General features: G+C 47.9%; 1 protein-coding gene across 13 annotated transcripts in view; it reads right to left on the bottom strand.

The window, feature by feature from the left end:
- Nucleotides 1-26,288, bottom strand: part of Med12l (mediator complex subunit 12L) — a 260,868-nt gene that overhangs the window by 218,920 nt on the left and 15,660 nt on the right. For all 13 annotated transcript variants that reach the window (XM_048794071.1, XM_048794075.1, XM_048794070.1 and 10 more), the window contains exons 3-5: nt 21,540-21,644; nt 15,677-15,868; nt 11,472-11,631 (exon numbers count right to left, since the gene is read on the bottom strand). In XM_048794071.1, coding sequence (XP_048650028.1) covers nt 11,472-11,631; nt 15,677-15,868; nt 21,540-21,644 — 457 coding nt within the window. The remainder of the gene's footprint in view (nt 1-11,471; nt 11,632-15,676; nt 15,869-21,539; nt 21,645-26,288) is intronic.

Raw genomic sequence — 26,288 nt, 5'->3', positions numbered from 1 at the left:
CAAAGGTGGAACCAATGGTACCACACACCCCCCAGGGAACAGGACCATCCCCAGGCAATGCACTAGCTGCACAGCCGTGGGACACAGTTCCTGCTCCAAGATCTCAGGGACAGAGAACGGGAGCCCAAGGCCCTGCAAGGTGGAGAAGCAGGGACAAGCGAGGACAGCAGGCAGTGTGGAGCCCACTGTGTCTCCTCCCCGTGGCCGTGAATGGCACCTGACATGGGAACAGCACTGGACACCCTTCATGCATGGTCCCTGTTGCTGTCAGCCCCCAGCTCCAGCTCCTGTTAGAATGCAGACATGCTCACCACTATATGGAGCGTGCTTTCTCCATGTGCTCTTTGTCCTTATCACCCCCACACACACCAAACCAAGGCATGTGGCAACCACACTCCTACTTTAGCCCCCAAAACAAGAATTTCTTGTTCAACACACAGTCATCACCCCGATCCTCTCCATGCCTACAGCCTCAGGGTCTCCTTCTAGCCAAGGGACCCACACTGAACTCTGCCACAGCAGGCTCAGCTCCTGGTGGCAACCTGCTGGAAAGGGATTTTATGGTCACCACGAGTTTCCTCCAATTCAACCTTTTCGAACTTCTGCAGCTACTGAGCAGCAGCCCTGGCCACGCTGAGCTAGCACAGAACTGGGGCAGTCCTTCCACAAGGTACACTGGGGCCATCAATTAACCCCCTAAAGACCTGCCCCCTCCCCACAAATGGAATTCAAGATTTCCCTGCCCCAGGAGGGGAGGACCTGGCCACTCGCCCACCTCTGTGGCTTGGGGCACAGGATGGTGCTCTAGATGGGAGAAGAGGGGCCTCCAAGGAGGGTAAGACCCTCCAGGGAAGGAGAGGAGGTGGAGCAGCACTGGTGACAGACATCTGCACCTGCTCCTTGATGGCTACCCAGGAGGCACTGCAGCCACCAAAACCCCCCACCTTGTCCCTCCCCCAACTTCTGCCACAGAGCTTGGCGTGGGGGGACCCCAATCTTCTAAAGGGCAAAAATAAACCACTGCTCCTTCCACTTTGCACTGGAACGTATTTCAACATCAGCTGTGGTTTAGGTGTCAGGAGAGCAGCATTGTCCTCGCGCCCAGGTCCTGCGTGCGGGTGCCGCCAAGTGTCTGCTACAGAACGACCTTCAGCCAGCCACCAGCACTTCATAAGGACACAAAGTCGACAAACGTCCTAGTGCCAGGTGACCATGCAAACGACTCTGGACCAAAACGCTCTAAAACACAAAAAGCTTGTGCATTGGCAGACCAGCAGGCCAGCCCATCCCAGCCCCGCCCAAGAACCCACCCCATCCTGGTTTCTGGAGGCCTGTCACTGATGCACAGTATGGTCACTTAAGCAAACCTTGCTCTTGAGCTGTGTTACACTCAGAGACAGCCCGGTAACTCATGGAGTCTTAGCTGAATAGAGTCCACATATTCCTTGACTCCAAAATAATAGCATTGAAAAGGACCCTAGAGCCACTTTATTCCAGAGTATTCACCCAGAAGATTGGAGACACTTGGTCTGAAATGATTCTAAAACTTAAGCAGACTGGATCTAAGATGGCCAGAGTGACCAGCAGGCCAGTGCAGCTACTCTGTGCCCCACCTGCATGGTACATGATACTCCCAGCACCATGACAGTTGACAACTGCCATGACAACAGCCAAAAGAATCACAAAAGGGGCAAAAGGAGGTGGTGCCCAAATTCCCAGAAAACCTCTGCTCACTCTCAAGAAGGAGGCCAAGGCCCTCCCTGCCCCTTGTTTCTTCTGCCCTCCCCCCGTAGCCTCCTGGACCTCGCAGGGCAGGCAGCCCATCTGTGAGCTTCCCTCCCACTTCTCCCATTCGTGGCCAAGAATCAAAGTCCCCTTTGCTGCTCCGTCAATGTCTGGGCTGGTTACTGGCTCCTGATTCCAATGGGGAAAAGGACCCGCGCCATCACACGGCGCACAAGAGCTTGGAGCTGGAATCAACATCCATGGTCCTGGGACACGGTGATAGCAAGAGGAGAATGTCACATCTTTACTTTTGAAAAGCTGGAGTCCACTTCCACAGGGCGATGATTGACGTAAATTATAATGCAGCACAGGAAGCCCGACTAGAACTTGTACGTTTCTGTATGTCAGCAGAGGATACTGTCTTCCAATGAAAAGAACAAGTGGCTAAACGCAGGATTGAGACAGGGAGTCCACGGGAAGAGCACGAAGCACCCCGCAAGGCCAGAAGGTGAGAAGTACTCAAAGCCCCCACAGAGACGGGCGGGCAAAGGGACATAGGCCAGCTGAAGAGCTCTGGCCTGGACAAAGCTGGAAACACTGGTCAACAGAATAATGCAGACGTACAGCCCAGAACACAAAATGAATTTCCGAGTCCAAGGAGACGTGATACTCAAGGCACACGTGTGCAGCAGGCAGGGCTCAGGCACACAGGCCAACCTCCTAGCAGGGAACTCCACGGGCCTCCCCAGACACTCTGAGATCAAGAACTCCTGAAGCCAAGCAGGGCATGCCCACATCCTCCCAAAGAGGCCCGTGGGAAGGGCCTGGGCGAAGACACCCGCCACGCCCTGGCTGGCTGATGGAGTCAACATCCATGGTCCTGGGACATGGTGACAGCAAGAGGAGAATGTCACTGACTTCTGTGGTCTTTCTCCCAACAACCACAACCTCACCATGAGGAAAACATGACACACACTCCAACAGAGGACACCCTACACTGTGGCCAAGGGGACTCCTTAAAACCATCAAAGTCATCAAAACAGAGGACCTCCCCCGCTCAGCTGCCACCAAGAGAAGTCTCAGGAGATGTGACAGCTAACTGTAATGTGCTGTCCTGGAGGGGACCCGGGAAGAGGGAAGAGTCACTGGGTAAAAACAAAGAAATGTGCACAGAGGAGGCCAATCTCAGTAGTGTCCACGTCAGCTCACTGACCATGCAGAAGGGAGAGGAAACAGCGCAGCTCAGTACCACATTCCCAAGTACTGTGTACTTCTAGAATCTTTTTAAATGGTTTCTGATTGTTTTCTAACATGCTTACCCTTTACCACGCAATCCTGCCTTGAGGAATCTACCCTAAAAGCACTTCTTGACAAATACAGAGCGTCACATACACAATGTCACATACTGGAATTATGCCAATGACAGCAAGAAGACTAGGTACAAATGTCCGCTAACAGGGAAATGGCCAAATAAGACAAGGTACGGCCCTGGTGGAGGACCAGGAAGCCACGAGGATGTGGAGGAGTCTCCAGGATGTTGCCGGGTGAGAAAGGGGCAAGGCACCAGGACGTACCACTACCATGCTGGCTCCCGTGCAGGGAGGAAGGGAAGCAAGACACATGTGTTGCACACTTTTGCAAAAATAAAACCCCTCAGGCTAAACTAACAGCTAATCAGAAATGGTCACGGCGAGGGTGGAGTGAAGAGCGATGTGGAGGGGTGGAGGGGTGGAGGGAGGGCCCCAGGACACACCTTCAAAAGAGCGATGCTTCGACACACCAAGGTTTATGTGTCAGAGACATGAGGCTATGTTGAAAAAGTCAGTAAAACCTAAAATGAAAAACAAACAGAAGCAGTGCCTCCAACCACAGAATGAGTGTACTGCTGGGATTCATCCCCAAGTTAAAAAGGAATACAGAGAAATGGAATACCTCTGAAATATCAGGATGCACTTCTGAAACCAGTGTGTGTTTAAGCAGGGTGAGTCACCTTGCTTGTGCTACTGGACATCATGCCATCCTCCAGGTAGTAGAAATAAAACAAGCATAAAATCAAGGACATTAATAAAAACATCCTTAAAGATAAATGGAACTGTTAAGTGGGAATAAGAATACAAATTCTTATTCGCACTCACATACATTCATCAGCGGGTTCACCCACGGACAGGGCTCAGACACCATGACATCCCAGGAGCAGCGAGCACCTTTGGCACCTAGATGCCGCTTCTTTGAATAGAAAGCAGCAGTTTCCTATTAAAAAAAAAAAAAAAAAGGCTGATTGCAGAGCAGAGGCAGAAACTTACACAGTGAGCCCAGGGCAGCTCTCTGTGCCAAAAACCAACAAGATGCCCTAAGACGAATACTGTCATGCCCAAGGACCCAAAAGAGCTAGAGGGCCTCCCACTGGCCAACTTCGGGACAACCAGAACAATAAAATGAACACGGAGTGTCCCTGGCTATAAAATCCAGGAGGCATGCAATTCCATGAGCCCGTATGCACTTTTATAAAAAACATAGAAACTCATTCTTCACCAATGGAGGTGCAAATACAGCAGGTCTTACTCAAATGGAAATCAAAGCAAAAGAATTAGATTTATTCTACTTTTTTTTTAAGAGAAAATAATATTTTACCACAGTTGATGAGAAAATGCCAATATCTTGCCACTCCCAAGAAATAACTATTTCAGGATGGTTCATTAATGGATGCTAAGAGTTTTAGGGGGAAGATTCTGGGGAAGAGACTGGCTATATGGTCAAAGCCCTAACCCTAACCCTAACCCTAACCCTGCAGATGCCAGAGTCTCGCCCTGCAGCCCAGTTCCTTCTAGTGGAGAATGGCTTTGACCACATAGCCCGTGTCACCTCATCTGAAGACCTATTTTCATGCCTAAGCAAAGTATAAATTCAAATTAAGGTCGTTTAAGCTCTTCTCATTTTCAGGGTTCTTTCCATAGTAAACAAGGCTGATACCTCCTTTCTAGGAGAAAGGAGAGCTAAGGAATATTGTGAAAACGTGCAGCCAGTCTTGACTTGAAGCTCATCCCTGGAATTAAAAGTTAGCAGGCGACGTCTTCAAGGACCCGAACCAAGAGTGAGCTGCTTGGCTCAGATAAGAAGCCAGACTGTCAGCTCTGATGTGAGCAGAGCTCATTTTTGCAGGCCAAATGGCTCAGTGAATATGTCACAAATTAATTACTCACGATGAGAGAAGGGCGGCTGCTTCTTCTTTGTATTTGGGGTGATAAGGGCAGTTCCAGGAGTGGAGTTGACCGAGGGAAGACTCTCATCTGACTCCGGTATGGTTCCCACAGACCCTCAGGTGGCACAGAAGAGGCAAAGGGCAAACAGAAGTGCCCATAGTAGTGCCACCACCAGGCATCCCGAGCAGCCTCTGACCCACATTCCTTGACAAAGACCTCAGGCCCAGGCCGGGCCAGGCCGCCATCCCCCCTGCCCACACCCAGCACCCCCAGCCAGCTGCCCCGTCTCTCTCTGCCTCAGGTTTCACAGCAGCCTGATCTTGGCCCTGCTCTTAGTGTCCCTCAGAGCAGAGTGAGAAGGACATTCGTGACTCCTCCGATGCTGCCCCCACCACCAACATCCCCCAGCCTCCTGGTTGCCTCCAGGAGCCCACAGCCAAGCCTGAAGGTAGACCAGGAGACTCGGGTGCCTCCCACACAAATGAACACTGCATCTATATGCAGGGCTGTTGTGATGACGACCGAGGACGCCTGTCGTCTGGCTGGCAACAGCAGCAGCCCTGGTAGCAGCTGGGGCGCACCAAGGGCCTGCACCCGCTGCATGCCCAGCATGTCCAGACACCATGACATCCCAGGAGCAGGGAGCACCTTCGGCACCTAGATGTCGCTTCTTTGAATAGAAAGCAGCAGTGGCCTCAGGGGTCCTGCCAACCACCCTGTTTCAGACAGGAGGCTGAGGGAAAGGCCACAACAATAACTACAATAGGGGACCCTTCAGGGCCACCTGCCACCAGAGAGGCCAGCAGGCCCCACACCCTACCCTGCAACTGGCCAGGCAAAGGTGACCCTGGCCACTAGACAAGCCCAGCATGTGGTGGCCTGCCTCTCTGCAGACACCACCTTATGTCAGAGTGCCCGCCCCCCGAGGGAAGCCTCCATTCAGAACCGAACTGCTAAGTCACTTCCTCTACGACCCTCCCTGTACGCGCCAAGTTTCTGCAGGGCACTCCACCACCACTAGCTGCTCCCTCTCCGATGTACAGACTGTCTGGACAATGACAGACACTGTCTATCCACCCCTCCACTGGGACCGCCTGGAGGGCAGCATCCACATTCTCCGTCTTGCACCCAATACACGCTTTGGAGTCCACGCCGAACACTTGAGCTGAGGGGTTTGGCACACCTGCACACCACGCTCCTCACCCCTAAAGACCCCTCTCAGAGTGTGTGAATGATCAGAAAACAGAACACACAGCACCAGGGGACCTCCACAAGAAGACAGGGCCCGTGGCGTCACTGTGCACCAGACACCACAGCGACCCCCCCAGAGAGCCCAGAGGCCAGCAGGGCTGGTGAGGCACTGACCACTCACATGGGCCACAAGGGCCAGAGGACAAGGCACAATCAGGAGGAAAGTTTCCTCAGCAAACCCAAACCCTCTCCCCAGCACACCTTTGGAGGTGTCTCCACCTGGGGATGTGAAGAGTCGGAAGGCCGGAGCTGACCACAGGCCAGGGCTCCGTGAGCACAGTGATGACACTGTAGCTCTGTGGGACTGTCAGAACAGGTGAATCACAGACAGGGACCTGGGTTCTGTCCTGGTGGGTAAAGGGCACTGCCCACTCTGTTCAAAGACTCCCCTTAATAACTCAAGGTGAGTTCCAGCTGTTCGTTCTCCAATATTAGCTGTTCTCTGATGAGTTCAAACATTTAAGACAACAAAACTTTCTTATTATCTTAAAAACAAAGCTCAGTTCACCTGTAAATGTGCTTCTGGGGTGCTCCACTTTGAACACGTCCCAAATGCTGCATCACCTACAACCTTATCTTTATTTTTTAGGTCTCTTGAGGAATAAGAATTACAAACTCTTCCTTCGAGCTTCCCTAATTCATCTGCATTTCAGATCTCTGTCCTAATTTGCTCCGACTTGTTCAAGACAATATTTCAAGAGCCTCCCCCTTGAACGACTCAGGACGCATCACCCACAGGCTGGAGGCCCCAGCCCGCCCCTCCCCCCGCACTTTGCACACACACTGTACTGGGCTTACGTTTGCTGGCTGTGTGCTCCCCAGGGCAGCAAGCCATTCAATTTACCTTTTAGATCTGTGCCTCTAGGCACGATGACAGTGAGGGTCCACGGGTCGCCTCCTTGTGGCTGTTGGCCCACTTAACTTTAGAAAAAAATCCCTTCAGTAAAATCAAACAGCGGTGCTTTATAGCTCTGTTCCAAAACTGAATGTGGGAAATGAAAATAAAACATATGTTTCTATTACAAAGGAATAAAAGCCATTGCTACTGAAAACAACTTCACACACCCCAAGAACAATCAAGACAACGGAAGCCGTAAAACCAGCACTAGCAAAGGGTGACACTTGATAGTCAATCTTGCCCCAAATGTGCTGAATTCTCCTTTTCTCTGTCAAAGCCAGAGCACAGAACCTATTACTGCAAGTTAATCTTCTGAAGTGGATGCGATTTAATCCAATTCAACACATCTATATGTGTGTACTTGCCTGGCTGTGTTGCTGGCTTAGAGTGTGAGCTGGCTGCATTAAGACTGTGTCTATGCAGCCAAATGCTTCCAAATGTACTGTACAATTTGCTTACAGAAGCTGGAGGTGCCGAGATAAATCGAGCACGAGAGGCAGCACAGGGCAGAGCACAGATCAGACTCCTGAAAACCACATCTTTCCATACAGTACCTATGGCCTGCTACCTTTCCGTGTCCAAGAACACCCGAGAATGTGGACAGGTGCATTTACACACGTCAACTGCTCCCTAACCCCAAAGAACAAATGGTGGCTTTGCGGTAGGGCAAGCTGGCAGATGCCCCCGACCCCAGCCCAGAACCATACACACCTGTGGTGTTCCACCTGAAGGGAACACGCTGGATCCAATGATGAGGCATCAGAGAAAGGGACCTTCTCAAAACAACAGGTAGGTCCCCCGCATGCACAGCGAGGCCAGGAGAAGGAAAGGCGGATGCCTCATTCCAGGTTAAGGACAACTAAAGGACCTGCCACAGCAACAAGGACCGTGGACGAGGTCCATGTCTAGTGAGGCTGAGAACAACCCAGTCGACCTGCCACCGAGCAGCAGAGTTGGAACGTGCAGAACCTGAGCCCAGAGCTCGTTCTGAGCTGCTGGACCTCTGGGCTTAGAGGCAAACACGCCTAACAACCACACATCATAAAAATAGCTTCATTTTTTGTCTTAAGCATTTTTTCAACTAAAGCTTATATACTCCATTGTGAGAAATAGCATAGTTGGTACTTAATCTTCATGGGTTTACCGTTTACAGTTTTAAGTACACAATAATACATACTAATAATTAATGATTAATAATTTAGAAATAAAATAATTAATAATTAAAGATTCATGAACTGAAAAACTTTGCAAAGAAACCCAGTCAAAAAATAAAACTAGCTGGGTGTGGTGGCACATAGCTGTAAACTCACTGGCCCTCGAGGCTGAGGCAGGAGGATCATGAGTTCAAAGCCAGCCTCAGCAAAAGTAAGGCACTAAGCAACTCAGTGAGACCCTGTCTCTAAATAAAATATAAATAGGGCTGGGATATGGCTCAGTGATTAAGAGCGCTCAGTTCAATCCCTGGTACCCAAAATAAAAAACAAATGAACAGAACCATATATGTTATGTTACTTATGAAGGAAAAAAAAAACACATCGAGTGAGTCAACTGTGTCAACCATCCATTGTGGGTGTGCAAACGAGGAATATTCTGGCTTTGTATTGGAGAGAATATAATCTGCCTAAAAGCCTCTGGTGGCAGTGGAAGGGAATTAACAGTGAAACCAGTGAATTCAACAAGGAGTCAGGCATTCTCAGCGAAATACCCGAGCTCGACCTGCTTGTGCCTGGGCGATACACAGGTACCCAGGAATCCAGGCAAACTCTGTAAATGAGGAGGCCCAGCAACCGTTCATTTCTCCTAAACTGCTGTGAGTTTGAGCTGGAAGAAGCACCCCTGCATTCCTTTCCCACCCCTATGCAGCAGCTATAAGATGAAACCAATCATCAGAGAAAACCCTGAGACACAATGAAGTGAGAGTGGGGCGGGGGGGGGGGGCCGGAGCGCGCACACACGCACATGCAAAAACACGGCGACTGTGAGGAGGAGTGGAACCAACTCTCCACTGCAGTTACCGATGCTCAAAGTTTCAAAGACTCGAACTGAAGTAAGTTTCAATACACACATGCTCAAAATTATATCCCAAACACAAACACACACTTCCAGTCTAATTACTCATGTTTTAGAAATACTGAGCTTCTTCTGAATGCCAGAGATCAATATGGTCCTAGGAGACCAACACAGCACAAGTCCACAGATCCAGCGCTGAATAAATTTTCCAAAGTTTCAACCTTCTTTTGGTTGCGATTGGATAGGTCCAGATGACCCATCAATTAACATGAGAAGTGATAAATCAGATGGTATCAATAACTGTGAAGAAAAATGAAGCAGGACCAGAACAGAGAATGGCAGGAAGATGAAGTCTCGACTGAAGTGGTCTCAGACGGCTTCTCCTAGGAAAAGCCATCTGGGCAAAGACCACATGGAGCCAGAAACTGGGCCATGTGGTCATTTACAGATGCGTAGAGAACTGCACCCCCAGCCTGGTCAAGTCCTGCAGTCAGAACATGCCCGCAGGCTGCTAACGGCTGTGAGAGGTGCCCAAGTAGATGGGGCCAGGAGAGGACTCAGGGCACGGGCACCATGTTTCCTGTCCTGGTCAGCATCACTGGCTACCAGGTGGAAGGGTGGCACTAGAGAAGCAAGAATAGAGCCAAGAGTAGCCACGGGCCCTTATAATAGCACAGGCCAAAACTGTTAGCAATCTGGTCAGAGTGATCTCAGTGGACATCAAGGAGGACATTGTTAGATTCTGGCCTTATTTTGAAAATACAGCCGATGGCACTGCTGAAGGACTGAATGCAGGGATTTGAGTAAAAAATAAGAAACAAGGCCTCCACGTTCTTCACCTGATGACCGCTCGTGACATTCATCGAAAGAATAAGAGGAGGGAGGGTGCTGAATCAAGAGACTGTTTGGCTACACCATAGATTTCAGGAGCCTAGTAGTCATCAAAAAGGAGGTGGACAGCAAGCAGCCGCATGCCCAGGCCTGGGGAGGAGTGTTAGTGAACCTGACAGAGACACAGGCAAGACTCAAGAGGAACTGAAAGAGAGAGAGAGAGACAGAGAGTGTGTGTGGGTGTGTGAGTGTGTGTGTGGGTGTTGAAGACTGAACACAGGACACACCAAGGATAAGATGGGGAAATCTGTTTTGTTCCCCCCACCAATAAAATAATAAGCCCAAGGGGAAGGGGGTTAGCCCAGAGCACTGTAGAGAAAATGCCGAGGTGGCCACTGCTAACTGGAATTATTTCCTCCCGGATTTTTTGCTAGACATTTCCATTCTTTGTTAAAACCCAGGTCACTGTTGCTTGCTTGTTTTAACACAAGATAACGCTGACCTGTCAGGATGACAGTCACAGAATTCAGACCACATTTGTTTGTGTGTTCTGACTTGTAACGTCCATCTCCGTGCTGTCAGAACAAGCTCCACTCGGTGGCTCATCCGCCTGCCAACACCATGCCCAACACTGTACCCTAGCCCCTCAAGGGCTACATGGGCACCTTTACCTAGACTTCTCTTGGCACATTTCTAAACCGGACTCCCCTCTTTTACAAAGCAACACCTCAAGGGTCTAGCTAAGTCACCAATGCAGTGAAGGCTCCGACTGAAAGTGGCCTCCCTTCAGCTTTACAGCTCCCACTCATCGGGGCCAGTGGGACCCTGGATGCTGGGGAGGTGGTGGTGGGTAGACCAGCAAGGCCTTTAGATGCTTTACATCCTACAGTGTGTCCTGGGGGAAGACCTTAAAGATAAAATTTCAGATGATGAATAGTCATGGGAATAACACAACCAGGAGGAGGAGAGAAGAGAGAGAAAAGCCTTGAGACTCGGCCTCAGGGCAGGAAAAGAGGTGTGCACACCCCTAGGGAAGGGCAGCCAGGCAGGAGAAACAGTCACAGAAGGACAGCAGGATGCGGGCAGGCAGGCAGGGGCAGCATGGCTGGCCAAGCAGCACAGGAGGGCCAGCCTTAGGCGACCTCAGGGGCCACAGTGACGGATCTCCACTGATTTCCAGCTGTAGTAAGACGTCACCTTTAAGTCACATGAAGAAGCACAACACAATCTGATGTGGAATCACAGACACTATGGCAGTTATTGAGAGACTAGCAGGAGACGAGTTCGGAGGTTGGAATGTTCCCAGCCCAGAGCTGACAGTGGCTTGAGTCAGCATTTCAGCAACAGTGGTGCTGAGGGTCCAGGCATAGGATGTTCTGTAGGTGACAGTGACAGCACTTGCTCGTGGTCCTCAATGAACAAGACCCAGCACAGGTGACTTCCAGCCACACCAGGGCCCTGCCCGGTATTCACCCACTGGGCTGTGCCCGAGGGGGCACGCACAGGTACCTGCAGAACCCACAGAGAATCATAAGACAGCTTACAGTCTCACTTACCCAAATTGGGGTCAGTGGCCTGACGTTTCTTGATTTTAGCTTCAGAAATGGCAGAATAATAGGCACAAGTCATCTTGATCAGCCAGGTCGCTCGAACCATTGGTACTGAATATTTAGCTAAATACGCAAAAACATCCTCCTTTTTACTAAGGATGGGAACCTAAAAAGAAATGACATAGTTATGACAATAACATACTGTACCATTAATCGACATACTTACAGAGGGGCTGGGAGTTACCTACTGCTGTAAGAGCATTTCTGATGAATTTTTAAATGGTGTATTCAATTTTTTAAAAAGGAACATTTTAAGCCAATTTTAATTAAGAAAAAAATCAAAATCATTTAGTACAATGGCAAAATAGTTCCATTCGTTGTGCTTTCTTGTTTACAAAACAAATTATCCTAAAACTTTCAGATGCTGAAGCTATTCAGCCTCTGAAAAAAAGGAAAAAATAATTCCATGACATTTTTCCCAAAAAATTCTCTCAAAATTGGAAGGGACAGACCACGAGTAAAGTTGTCCCCACTCTGTTTTTTATCCAGGGAACACTTTTTTTATATAAAGCTTTCTAACTGCAACATTTTATAAGAGTAACAATTTCCAGAAAGCGTCTAAAAATGTCTTTAGTCCAATATTTAAAAGAGAGGCTAAGATGATGGATCAGTAAATCTGCTGATGAACACTGGGCTAGAAATATCTGGGTAATTAATTCAGTGCTTGGAAGTGGGCACTTGAGGCAGTTAATGATTTCTCGCACACCACAGAGGTACCGTTTGGCAGATTAGTATCCTGATGAAGCATTGAATGGTTGGAAAGAGTTAATTCATTCTCCTAGAGTACCTCATAAATACCAAGGAATTGCCTATTTACCTACATAATCTACTCCTCTGGTGAACAGAGAGAACAGGGGACAGAGTGCGTCAGCCAGCCATCATGCTGCAGGCCAGGGTCAGCAAGGCCCAAGGGTGCACAGCCCCAGCAGGCATGGCCAGGCCACCTCATCTCCCTCCCTGGGCCCCGCCTGCTGGGTTGAGCTCCTCCCTCAGACTCCTCCCTGCCAATTTCTAAAAGCCCCAAACCTATTCCCTCCGATGCCTTGCCCTTCCAAAGATTTCCCCATGCCAGCCAAGGTGTTCTCGGGCAGTGCACTTGCCCCTGAACTCAGGGGATCCTGGACACCACAACCACAGATACCAAGAGTCCTGATCTCTTTGCCCCAAACTCTCACTTGAATTTATGCTGAAAAGCAAGGCTTGGACCAGCCCACAGCACAACCTGCTGCTCCTGGTCTGCCAAACACACAGCAGGCAGAGGGTTTTCTGCATCCTATGCTACAAACCTGACCCTTCACACAGTTCCCAGGAAGTGTGAGTCTAGAACAAAAGATGAATATTTTTCGTACATGGCCCTGAAACACAATGACCATGTCACCTGGTCTCACTAAAGACAACCCAGCTGTTCTGGTTCTGGAGGGAGAGCCATCCAGGCTGCGCAACGGGCCCGGGGCATCCAGCCCTGGATTTCATGGGCCACTGCAGAGACTTGTGATAACAGAGAGATGCTGCCCTGGCACTGACTTCAGAACACAACCCATGACAGGCACGCAGATACACACACAACATGCACAGGAACACGGAAGGCTCGTGGGCCAAAGCTGCAAGCCCTCCTCCCTGCAGACCACAGCAAGGCACCACAATGAGACACTTCCTCAGCTTACATGGCATTTCTATCATGGAGCACAAGGCTTTGGTTTAGTGGCCACCATGTTAAGTCAGGGACAAGAAAAGCACAGTCCCAGTCTCGAATGCCTGCTTTTCACCAGAGCACACGGGCGGTGCCAGCAGTCCGGGCACCTAGCTGTGCCGGTAAGGATACAGCACTCGGATGCCAAAAGTCGCAAGACCAGGGCTTGCAACAGACAAATACAGAGAAAGCCCTCCACCAGCACCATCCTCCTCGATGCCTACAGGATTCCTACTGAACCCCAACTGTTAGGAAGGAAAAAATAAAACACTTAAAACACCTGAAATGTTTCGATGACACTGCAAACAAAACTGAGCCGTGGATCGCACATGAGCACACAAGGCAGACTCCAGATCACTGCCAGGGCCGGCAGAAGACTAAGAACCGCTGCCCTTGGATCTGGGCATCAGCATTCAGAAGAGCATGCACGAAGGAAGCTGTTTAATTAATGAAGAAGCCACGGCCAGGCTAATTCTGGAGGGAAACGTGTTTAGGCTGTGACTTCCCTACAGTGATGGATTCCGTGTTTTCCATAGAGAAACCCCCAGAATTTAGCTTGCTAGCTGAATCTGGAAACCCCTGAAACACAGTGTGGTCCTTAAATCGAGCTGGAGCTGCATCAAGATGGACAAGAAATCCAGACATCTGGTGCGAGCTCCTTCGGTCTCACAGTACTGTCCTCTGGCCTCCTCAAACCTGGATGCTCACCCACACCAGCATCTCCCAATGGCTAAGTGGGATGGAGGCAAAGGGGACCCACAGACCCCAGGCATGGGGTCCCTTGACATGAACAGGGGAGAATCAGAGACCAGGGAGCTGTTCTGGCCCTGGAAGAAGGTCCCGGCTGCTGGAAGCTCCATTCCTGAATCAAATGCCCGCTGTGATTAAAGGAAAAGCCCTTCACGGCTTCTCTGTGGCTGGACACTGCAAGTACTGTGGAGCTTTCAGAGTGATAAAAGACTGGCCCAGAGTTGTGACCACCCCTACAGGAGCCTGAACCTGGATAAGGTGCCCAGGATCTGGGCAGGTAAATCAAGGTTTGGGGCCTGAAGCCATTGCAAAGGTAAATAAATACCAAACGTGAAGGAGGTCCTGGAGGTTCCACTAGGAGGAACACACAGAGAATGGATCCTTCAGCCACCTTGGGAAAAGGACATGCTGGAAAGGGGAAGGACTCCCGAAAGGCTGGGAAACAAACGTGCTTCAAGGTACGCTGGATGGTTTTATAAAGAAAACAGGCACGTTTGCGAAGAATGAGCGTCAGGGCTTACCTGAGGGACACCTGACTTGGCCAGAGGCAGCGCCTAATGAAGAGAGAAGAACAGTGACTAACACACTGCACCAGAGCTGTCTCCCTCCTGAAGGACCAGCGAGCGTGTCCTGCACCCCAAAAGCAAGGGCAGCAGCTCCACATCAGTATTCGCTTTGGGGAAGCATCCGAAACCTGCACTCACAAGCTCACGGCAATGGAAAACCTAAGGAGGCCAGCTAGCAACACCGAGAAGGTGAGCTGCTCTCACCCTCCATCGGCTCCCAGAGGAACCCCTTCTGCGGCTTCCCACTAGCAATCCACAGGCCTCGGAGGAGAACTACTGAGTGGCTCAGCCAGCTGAGACAGCGGCACTATCTTCCAAGAGTTGCTTTTCAGAAAACTCACAAGTGCACAAAGGAGCTCTCCACACCCTGGTCCTGTGCCAGGTGGACATGAACACATGATCCTACAAACAGAAGACGGTGGCCAATAACCAGAGGGCTTCAGGTAGGGGAGAAACAACCAATGGCCTTGTACCAAAGCTGTCCAGGGAGTCAGATCAAGACTGCAAGGGAGATCTCCAACTTCTTTTCTAAACTGCAAAGGACGTTTCTGTATTATTTGAACTACAAGATTACGGAATCCGTGAATCGATTTCCCACTTGAAAATGATCAAAGGCAAAAGATTTTAAAGAGCCTCCCCTCCCCCCTGCCAAAAAAAAAAAAAAAACTCTGAAGCTATAAATAAACCTGCCCGTTTTGTTCAAAAACTTTTTCAACAAACAAGCACACATACAATCATAATCTCTCTCACACTGGGTAGGACAGATACTTGGCTTGAAGCATTTGCATAGGTATTTTGAACAATGAGGCAATAACCTCAAAGCAAGGATCTTTCTATCGAATCCTGAACATTTTGACCCAAGGAAACTAAAAATACAATAGAAAAAAAGGAGAAGCATCATGCCTATTCTTGGTTTAGAAATCCTGTCAACCTCAAGTCCACATAAACTGCTCGCTGTGTGGAGGGTGTGGGTTACAGGTGTCCTGGGCTCCACCTGTGGGCAGCACGTCCCTGGGCCACACACCTTCGGCCCAGGCATCAGCTGTGAGGAGTTGGGGAAAAAATATGTACTAGGCATCATCTCAGAAAGCTTCATCTTCACAAGACCATAATTAATCATAACGAGGTTAAGAAATACTTAATACCTTTTTTGCCAAAATAGCAAGTGGTTTATTTCCTGCTAGGTCAGAGAACCAACTATGAATTGCACTCTGAGATCGAGCAGTAACCAGCCAATAATTATCTTTAGCATTAACTTGGGGTTTCTTCTTTCCGGTATCCTGGAAAGTGTTAAGCTTTAGTTTCTCAGCTAATATGCTGCTGAAATAAGCTCCGATCTGTGGAAAGAAGACAAAAGAAAACAGGAGGTGTAAAGACAATAAAGCAAGGCTGTACATTCTACACATTTTTACCTTTACTGTTTTAATCGAAAATCTTCATATAGTCCTTCAGAAAATAAAATGTTGATTTACACCCTTAAAGTCAAAGAGTTGTGATTGCCATAAGCTAACGCAATGCACAAACCCACCCAGCACCTCTATTCCACAATTAACAAGTAGTCCACAGCAAAAAGAGGAGCCTTCGAAGACCTCTGGTAGGACAAAATGACAGCGTTCTCCACTCCAACGCCTTGGGGCAGGCGGGGTCTCCCTGCGAGGGGAAGGGAGCGAGCCTGGCATTGATTGGTGATGATTCCTTTGCTGGTTTCATGATACATCACATATTTTGTAAAAGGAAATTCTGCTTATACTTGATGATTTAAAAAAAAAACCTGAAATAAACTTAATTTACTTAAGTGCAAATTTGCAAAAAATTTAATTAGGTATTCAACATTTCTGATAGGCCTGTCAATTCCACCAGCATTAGTCCTCAGGGGATGCTAGTGCCACCTGCTCAGGACGTGGCATATGGAGCTTCTGCAAGCTACCTGATCACTTTCCTATTGTCCACACACTAAGGTGGAAAAAGGGACAGGAAGGAAGAGAAGAGAGGAAGGGAATGGAGTCGTGTGTGACAACTGGGTGAATTACAGAGAGCTTACTAGAATTTCCAGGAATCCTTTACAAGCATCATATTTCACCCCCCGAGAATTCTGAAATATGATACAGTTAATAATTCCTAATAAATGTCCCCAATAAAGTTAGCAAACAGTGCAACTACAAGGAAGATAAAATCTCCACCATGGTGACGCACAACAAGCATCACCTCAGAAACACTCATGAGGCAATAAGCAGTCTATCACTGGGGAATCAGCCATCAGCCACTAGCCAAGTTCACCTACCAGCAGGAAGCGCTGGCACGACATGTTCTGAATGTGAACTGGCCTTCTGCAGTCTTGTGACTAATGTAGTATAAAAAGTCTGTTTTGGTGAGTTGGTGGTAAAAACTAGAATGAGTAGAAAAATAAGCCTGAGCTTTTCTTAAAACAACTTCCCTGCAGTTGTCCTGTTGTAAGCCAATGTTTGCAGAACTTCCATTGAATACCTTAAGTGCAAAACTGTAGCAGAACCAGTTGTTTGTAAACAAGCCACCAATAGCAGCTTAATATTAAATCTCCCAATTGATATTTAGTCTTTGCACCAAGGGCTCCAAACAATGTGCATTTTAATCCCAAAAAAGGTTTAAAAATTTTAAAAAGTAGTCTAAGCAATCCATTGTTTCAATTAAACCCTTGTCCATGTACTTGACAGAGCAATGGAACATGGTGAATGCCTGGTTAATTCCTGCTAAAAATTTAGTAGAGAAATTCATACTACAAACAAAGTCAAAATTGCAAAGTAAGCAAAAAAGAAGAAAATGCACATTAGGTTCCAAAATGATCAAAGCATGATGATAACATTTAATTTCACTGTAACAGCAACATATTGACATTATTCAGAAATCTGAAAACATATTAAAAAGAGCTTCGGTTCTCAAATCCCAATGCTTACCTCTAAGTGATCAACTTGATAAGCTTATGTGTGGTTCCAAGGCTTTCTTAAGTGACTACACATGAGCAGACACTATTTCTGTCTCTTTCTTATGCGTCTGGCTCATTATGCGCACACAGTACGAGCCTTCCGGGTCTGTATACACAGAGCTTCTTCACTTTTTTTAATAGATAAACCCACAAAGTACATTGTTGTGTATCACCATTCAAGTAATCAAGCTATTATTGATGGACCTGCTCCAAAACTGTGCTATTATGACTCGTGTTAATGTGGATGGCCTTGTGTGCCTGTTACTTCAAACATGTGCAGGTACAGATTTAAGATAAATTTCCAGGGTTCCAGGATTCAGCATTGTGAAGTTCTGCCAATTTGCCCTCTCAAGGATTTTTGCCAATTTATAGACTTTCGAATAAAGTAAAAGTTAAATTTAACACTTGCTTCCACCCACCCAAACCTAGATGGAAAATAATTCATTTGATAAGAATATGGGGAAAAATTTAGAAGCTATGCTACCATTCACATATTTCATATTTATGAAATCAAATTCTTCTCAGAAGTCCTGAGTCCTTAAACAACCATCAAGAACAATGCTAGCAGAAGTTGTCACGGATGTTACGTTTGTGTGTTCAGTTATTTGAGTTGACATAAAACTCAATACTGAGCACAACTCAGCAGCTCACATCAGGAGACAGAAAGCATGGGTACTTTCTGTCATGAACTAAACAGTGTCCTCCAAAATTCACACACAGGAGCCCCAGTCCCCAAGGTTACTTGATTTAAGATGGGGGCACAAGGGATAACTAAGTTTAATAAGGCCACAGGATGAACCCCTGATGAACATGAATGAGGTGACAGGGACCACACGAGGGCGGCTGGAGGTGGCCGGAGGAGGCCACAGGAGAAGCAGACCTGCACTTCAACTGGACCCCAGCTGGACCCCAGCCTTCTGCAAGGAGATGAGCTTCTCTGTATCTGCCCCCAGCTCATGTGTGTCATCACAGAAACAGAGAATGCTCCCTCAAACTCAAGAGATGTGCTTCTGAGAACTGACCCTAAAGAACAAAAGCCACCTCTCAAGTGTGACTACAGACTCTTTATAGACACAGGCTGACCCACTGTGTATACAGGTGTCAGTCAATTAATTATAGCTCACAAATTAGGAATGCCATCCACCCACAAGTTATTGTTGTGAATACTTTAGTCAAAAGGCAGAGAGCCTACAAAATAACGCTTCGTATTATAAAAGTAGATCAGTTAGGGCTGCGGTCGGAGCACCTGGCTAGCATGTGCAAGGCCAAGGCTTTGATACCCAGCACCACAAAAGAGAAAGCTAAAAGACAGAACTCGCTTTCAAAAAGTGGATTAGCTGAGGAACAAGAAAACATTCAGGAGACAGACAGGGATGAGGCTGCACAACCAGACACCTAAAAACAGTGAATGCAAGTGTTACACACATCTGACTCCAAGCCAAAACACAACATAAATTGCATACAGCTAATTGTACATCACGTGGATAAAGACTAGAAAAAGAAAACTCAAAATCAACGTGCTTGGTCAGTGTAGTATGCAGAAGATGCATCGATTCTCTTTCACATCTCTGAAATGATATTTCAGTTGACAGCAAACTGTCAATTATTTATGTATATACAGATACAGGTGGATGCAATAAAAAGAAATCCAGAATAATAGACAAACTATTTGCATGCATATCTCTAGAAAAGGAACTATAGAAATTTACCTGTATACATTTTTAAATTTTTTGTATTATGCCTTTAATTTTATAACAGTGAAGGTATTTTAATACCCAAACAATAATAACTCAAAATGGACTTTTTCTAAAAAATTGATTCCTAAAGAAAACAAAAACAAACAATTCTATTTGTACACCTAATTGATAACATCACAGAAAGACATTCAAGAAACTTTTTTTTTAATTTATTTTTTAGTTGTAGTTGGACACAATACCTTTATTTTACTTATTTATTTTTATGTAGTGCTGAGGATCAAACCCAGGGTCTCACAACACGTGCTAGGCGAGTGCTCTACTGCTGAGCCACAGCACCAGCCCAATTCAAGAAACTTTTGAAAACAACATTCTGATTATATCGGTATTGTATCTGTGTGATTGTGTATGTGTACGTGTGTGTGTGTGTGTGTGTGTGTTTTTAAAGGGTGCTGGGAGCTTGAACCTCAAGGTGCTTAACCACTGTGCTACACCCCAGCCCTTTTTATTTTTTTATTTTGAGATAGGGTGTGGCTAAGTTGCTAAGGCTGGCCTCAAACTTGCAATCCTCCTGCTCAGTCTCCCAAGCTGCTGGGATTACAGGCAGATGTCACCATGCCCAGCCTGACTACATATTTTTGATGAAAGTTAGTCTAAGGACAAAATTATTATTTTAAAAAATCATAGATTTTATATAGTAACTTTGTTGCTAGAGTGGCATTGGAATAGTTTATGCTGAAATCTTATGTATACAAAGAGCAAACAAATATTTTGATATTGCAGAGAGCCAGGTTCTCAGCTGGGGAGAACACACAAAGATGGAACAGGAAAAGAGGGAAACACCCCGTGGCGTTGGGCCAGAAATGGCAACAGTAGTAGGCAGACAAGACAGACAGACAGACAGATCTCTGCTTTCCTCTCTGCCACGGAAAGTGAAAGCGGCCAGGAGGAAGGCCCCTCCAGCAGGGCTGCCTCGAGGCACCCAGGGCTGGGGCAGGAGAGAACAAGGCGAGCCTGGAACCCGCTGTCGTCCCAGGGAGAAGGAAGTGACGGGACCGTCAGCCAAGGGCCAGAGTAAAGGGGCCCTAACTGGCCACACGTGGGACCATCTAAGCGTTCAAAAGAAATGAAGTAATAAATCCCAGCGCAATTAATTTTAAAAAATAATAATAAAAAATTTTTAAAAAGGAATCCATGGGTGACACAAAAAGAATCCAAGTGATCCTAAAACAGTGGGAGGTAAAGGAAGCTCTTCTTCACCAAAGAACGCAACCAATACCGCTGAGGAACGATCAGAAACCAGCATTTAGTAACCCTCAGCAAAAGAAATCCCTCAACTGGAATCATCAGGGATGCTGAAATCACCAGGTGGAATTCTACCTGACGGTGAGAATGGGATATTCATAGGGCCTCTGAGTACCACGGGGTAGGAGCTGGGGGGTCTGGGGCAGCACGGGGCTCAATCCCTGCAAGGAGGGAGGAAGGAAGGCGGGGTGGAGGGTGGGGGGAGAGGAAGGATAGGAGGGAAGAAGGAGGAAGGGAGGGAGGAGGAGGGGAGGGAGGAGGAATGGAAGGAGGGAGGAGGAGGAAGGGAAGGAGAGGAGGAAGGGAAGGAGGGAGGAAGGAAAGGAGGAAGGGAAGGTGGGAGGAGGAGGAAGGGAAGGAGGGAGGAGGAGGAAGGGAAGGAGGAGGTAGGGAGGGAGGAAGAAGGGGAGGAGGAGGAGGGAGAAGGAAGGGAAGGAGGAGGGAGGGAGGAGGGAGAGAGGGAAGAGGAAGGGGAAGGGGAGGAGGAGGGGAGGGTGGAGGAAGGGAGGAGGAGGTAGGGAGGGTGGAGGAAGGGAGGAGGAGGTAGGGAGGGAAGGGAAGGCACCACAGGTAGAGATCTGTAGGTCACTAAGAGGAGAAACTGCCACTTTATGAGGTAGGAGGGTGACAGGCGTGCCCTTCGCCAAGTGATCAGACTTCGTGTGACCTGTACCAGGGCTAACTGGCCGCACCTGCCTCCTGACAAGACACAATGCTGCCTCCTTTCCAAAAAGGTCCAACCCGAATTCTGCCATGGGAAAACCAAACAGATCTCAAGTACAGCCTGGACTGCAAGATATGGCCTCTCAGGCCATCTGTCTATGATGACATCAGGAAGGCCTTAAGGAGACCTGGGAAGATGGAGAGGGAACTACCAGACTCAGCATGGCAACCCCCCACATCAGTGCTGACCCTGTCTGACCCAGGGCAGCGCAGCCCGCAGGAGGGCATGCTAAACCCGGACTGGCTTGAGCAGCACCAACTTGGCAAATCAAAAGCCCCATCACAAATCCGATTTGCCAGTGGTCCCAGGGGAGGGGCCCGCAGTACCTTTGACGGGTTGATCACAATGTTCCTGGCCGAGCCGTGCTCATCCCCAGTGAAGGCTGGCTGGTTGCTGAAGCCTTGCTTTACATTCACAGCAGTCAGTTCATCCTACAGAAAGAAGGCACAAGTTAAGCAGGAGGAAGGAGAGCTGGACCTAACCCAGTCGCACCGCGGGTTTGCTGCCCTCTGTGAGAAGGAAGGGTGGGAAGGACGTGGGACAACCACCAGAGTGCAGTTGCTGACATGCAAAAGCCAGGGCACAGGGGTGGAGAGCGAAAGCCACTCTGGCACTTGCCAATGCCTGTCAACGCCAGGCTAGAAACACTGGTGATCCTCATCTCAGTCTCCTAACTTTTCCGCAAGTCTGAAATTTTTTAACTTCTAAATTATAAAGAAAAAAAAAATGAGCAACCCCCCTCCCACACACACCAAAACAAAATCATTTGTTGTTGTTGTTGCTTTGCATACCAGGGATTGAACTCAGAGGCACTCGACCACTGAGCCACATCCCTAGCCCTATTTTGTATTTTATTTAGAGACAGGATCTCACTGAGTTGCTAAGCACCTCACCATTACTGAGACTGGTCTCCTCCTTGCAATCCTCCTGTGTCAGCCTCCTGAGCTGCTGGCATCCCAGGTGTGTGCCAGTGGTAGCGCACAAAATCCTTTTTGACCTGCAATGGCACTAGAGAACCTGCAGCTTGACTCACTCCCTCGCCAGCCCCCCTTCTGTGTGAAGCCTGGCTCACCCAGCTTACCCACGACACCATGAAGGTTCCTGGGCCCATGCTGTATGACTAGAACCTACCCACATCACAACCACAGTCAGAGGGAGGCTCAGAGCTCAGCAAAGTTCTTTAAAACATTTGGCTCACTTGCTCCTCGCCGACTCTGAGGGAGACCGCAGGCATGCGTCCTCATGCCCATTTCACAGATGCACAAAGTGAGGCTCAAAAAGGTGCAGAAACCAGGCAGAGGCAGTCCTGATGCACTCTTTCTAAAACCCAGACTAGCAAGACAAATTTCCTGCCACCATGCCACCAAGGAACAAATGCCACATGAAAATGTGGTCTAAAAATACAGAGCCACAACTCCTACGCTCCTCAAAAAGATCTCCTACTGGGTGGCCACAGGAAAAGCTCCAAGGTCACATCACATCAAAAATAGCCTAAGCTTGGACTGGGCTGGGGCTCAGTGGCAGAGCGCTTGCCTCACACATATGAGGTACTGGGTTTGGTCCTCAGCACACATAAAAATAAATAAATAAAATTAAGGTAGTGTGTCCATCTGCAACTAAAAAAACAATTAAAAAAAAATAGCCCAAGTCTTAAAAAAAAAAAAAAAAATAGGCCCTCCTTGCCCGCCCAGGTTACCTGAGTTAGGGAACCATGGCAGTCTCCAAGACATGGACCAGAGAGAACAAGTGAGAAACTGGAAGACACAGAGCAACCTTCTGTTCCCTTCCCCGGAGCCAAGAAATGTGGTCGTACCAGGCGCAGTGGCACACACCTGTAATCCCAGCGGCTAGGGAGGCCGAGGCAGGAAAATCCCAAGTTCAAAGCCAGCCTCAGCAACTTAGCAAGGCTCTAAGCAACTCAGTGACACCTTGTCTCTAAGTAGGGCTGGAGACGTGGCTCAGTGGTCAGGTGCCACTGAATTCAATCCTCGGTATCGCCCACATTCCCCCCCCCCAAAAATAAAGCAATGGTGCAGCAACAGTCGGGGCAACAGGCGCATAGAACCCAGAACGCAGCTCACTCCACCTAACCACTGGGCCAGAGTGGAATTAGAAGAGCCACTGGTCAAACCACTGCTGTGGTTAGATGGGAAGCTGAGGGATGCAACAGGTCATGAGGCTGATGTATCTGAACAGCCTCAGAGGGTGGCTTTGGCTAGGAGCTGAGGCCTCTGGCGGCACCCCCACCCCCGCAGCCTGCCTTGACTGGTATGCTCCGCACATGGGTGGGCTCTCAAAAGACCCTTTATGAGACATGCAGCTCCAGGGCAATCCAGTCTCCGCCAGGCAGAAAGGTCACAGAAGTCATGATCTACCCAGAAGATGAACAGCCCACCTGTGTCCTGAATCCTCAGGTGGTGATGTGAAAATTGAGGACAAAACTACATGATACACATTTTTAAGTCAAAAAGATTCCAGCCAACTTGAATAACCAAACTCGCTAAGGACATTTCCGTGGTCTCGGAGTCGGAGAGAGCAAGTGTACATACAAAAAGGATCATGACCTCAGGAGAAAACTGAAGGTGCCTATGTCTTCCACCTTCTAGCAGGCACTGCAAGAAAGGGCAGCTGAGAATCAGCCTCTGTCTTTACTGGAACCACGTCGAGAGGCAAGGCGCGGGGCTTTCAGGACGAGTTCCATCCCCTTGGTGCCGTTTCATAGCTGAATTCTAAATAGACCCTAGCTCAGTTAACCGATCACTGTATTTGCTAAGCCCTTGAGGTCAGGTTTCCGCAGAAACTAAGGAGTTAAAAGCCAAGAACGTCACGATCAAAATGTGCCCCCTGATGGCCTATTCCCTAAAATTTCTGCCAAGACTGAACACTGATGGCAAAAATCCAAACAATGAGTTAAGATTCAAATTCCAGAGTTTACTATTGTTGTTTAAACAAATGTTTCTCAAACTCCAAGAATGCACCAACAGATCCCTTTTAAAGGAAAAGCACTGTCTCCAACCTGAAGGCATCTGTGGATTCCGGTTTGAGAAACTGGCTAAGGCATAGATACTTGACGTCATTAGGTAGCTTTAAGAGACTCAGAACAAAAGGCAACCTGTGTTACATGAATTCAAGCAACAACAAACTTTTATGACACTACTCTGCAGGCCTTTGCCAAGTCTAATTAGGCAAAAATAGAAGAGACAGAGTCCAGATTTCAGAACAGCATGCCTCTAAAACCCCCAAGCCAGAATCTGTAAGGGACACAAATAGCTTCCTCTTGCACCAGCCTTGAACTTCTTCAAAGATTTTTCAAAATAAAAGAGTAACAACCACCAAAATTCCTATAATGCCTTTCCTTACAGTCTTGACCTTGTTCCATTGTACCTCCTGAACAGTTCTTAGAACCACAGCTGCTCCTTTGCCCATCTGCAAAGGTGAGACAGCCAAGACCCCAGGGAACTGGTGCTCACAGCGTCAGTGAGGATCCAGGGCTGGGTCTGCACTCAGGGCACCAGACCAGCAGAGCTGAACCTCTTCCAGAAAAAGGACTCCTCAATAAAGGCTGACGTGTCCCTCATTGTACAACATGGAGAAGAGAAGAAAAAACTATTCTACTAACTGTTGGGTAAGAGGCAACCATGTATTCAGAGACAGTCTTAAATGAATTTTTCATTAACAGCATCTAGGGCAAGAAAGAAAAAAGTTGTATGTGTGTGTAAGACCAAATATTTTCTCAGCAAAGAAACAAGAAGCTTAAAACGGGGACTCCAACGGCCCCTGTGGCCCAGGGTAACACCACCCAACAGTGAGCTACCCAGGGCCTTGGAAAGGTGCACAAATGACTTGGGCCCAAGGCAACCTGAACAGGGAGAAGGGAAGAGTCCCCCCCACAACTGGCCTGCCTTGCCATTGATGCAACTGAAATCCAAGCCTTAAAGCAATTCTAGGGAGACAGTCACTCAGGCAGAAATAGAAGCAAAAGCCTAAAAAAGAGCCTAAGTTAATGTGGAATGCCAGTGGTCACTCCACGTCTCCACGTCCCATACTGATAGGAAGAGCAGGGCTGTGGGTGAACCCCACAAGCATTCAGAAATCTCCTGCGTTAGCCTTGAACTTCAGAGAATGAGCTTATTTTTTGGATCACTTTCAAAGCAATCTTTTAATTTCAATAATACATTTCATTAGGAAAGTGAAAACGTTTGGATGCCAGTTTGGAAGCTGCTGAGGCTCTTTCAGGCTCAAGAAACAAAAACAGTTCAGTGTGGCAGGACTTCTGATGACCATCTGAAAAGCAGGTCATAAACGGCTCACCCACACACACCCCCACCCAACCACAGAACATGGGCGAAAACTCCTGATTTTCTCAGTCACCTAGTAGTCTAACAAGCTAACTAATGAATATTCAATGACTTAGACAGAACTGTCCATCAGCCACACAATGACACAGAAGTGAAGAAATATCCCTCTAATGTGCTGGCCAGGCAGGCGGGGTTAATGCCCATCTTACCCAGAACAAACACAAATTTCTTATAAACAGTTTTATAATTACTTTTCCTAACTTTGTCCATCCCTCCTCCAAAACAGCCTTCTCTCAACCCCAAAGACTATAGAACCCTATTTATTTGTTATTTTTATTTTTTGGATATGCATGTTTTAATTGGTCATTCCTAATCTGAGAGAACCAAGTTAGCCTGATGGACATTTTTTTTGATGTTTTTATTGGTACATTTAGTCATACATAACAATGGGGTCATTTTGACATGATCAAAGAGGCATGGAATCCGATTTGTTCCATTCCAGGCCTAGTACTTCCCCCTCCTTCCTTCTCCCTCCCCTGTCCCCTGCCCTCTATTCTATCTTAGACCCCAGGTTGGAAGACGGGGTAAGACATGGATCACCCTCACCAACACACCTAGTGGTCCTTAGGTAACAGACACGAGCGACCCAGGAGATAAGAGAACACTCTTTCATCCCCTCCTCTTGTCACTAACCAACCCAGCCCTGCATCTCTCAAGACATGTCTAACATTTATTCCTCCTTCTAAAATGCGACAGTGGCTCTCTAAATGTGGCCAC

This window comes from Marmota marmota, unplaced genomic scaffold, assembly GCF_001458135.2.
Source record: "Marmota marmota marmota unplaced genomic scaffold, marMar, whole genome shotgun sequence".
In the NCBI taxonomy this organism is placed as follows: domain Eukaryota; kingdom Metazoa; phylum Chordata; class Mammalia; order Rodentia; family Sciuridae; genus Marmota; species Marmota marmota.
The sequence above is the reverse complement of the archived record's forward strand: the minus strand, read 5'-3'. Positions and strand labels throughout refer to the sequence as shown.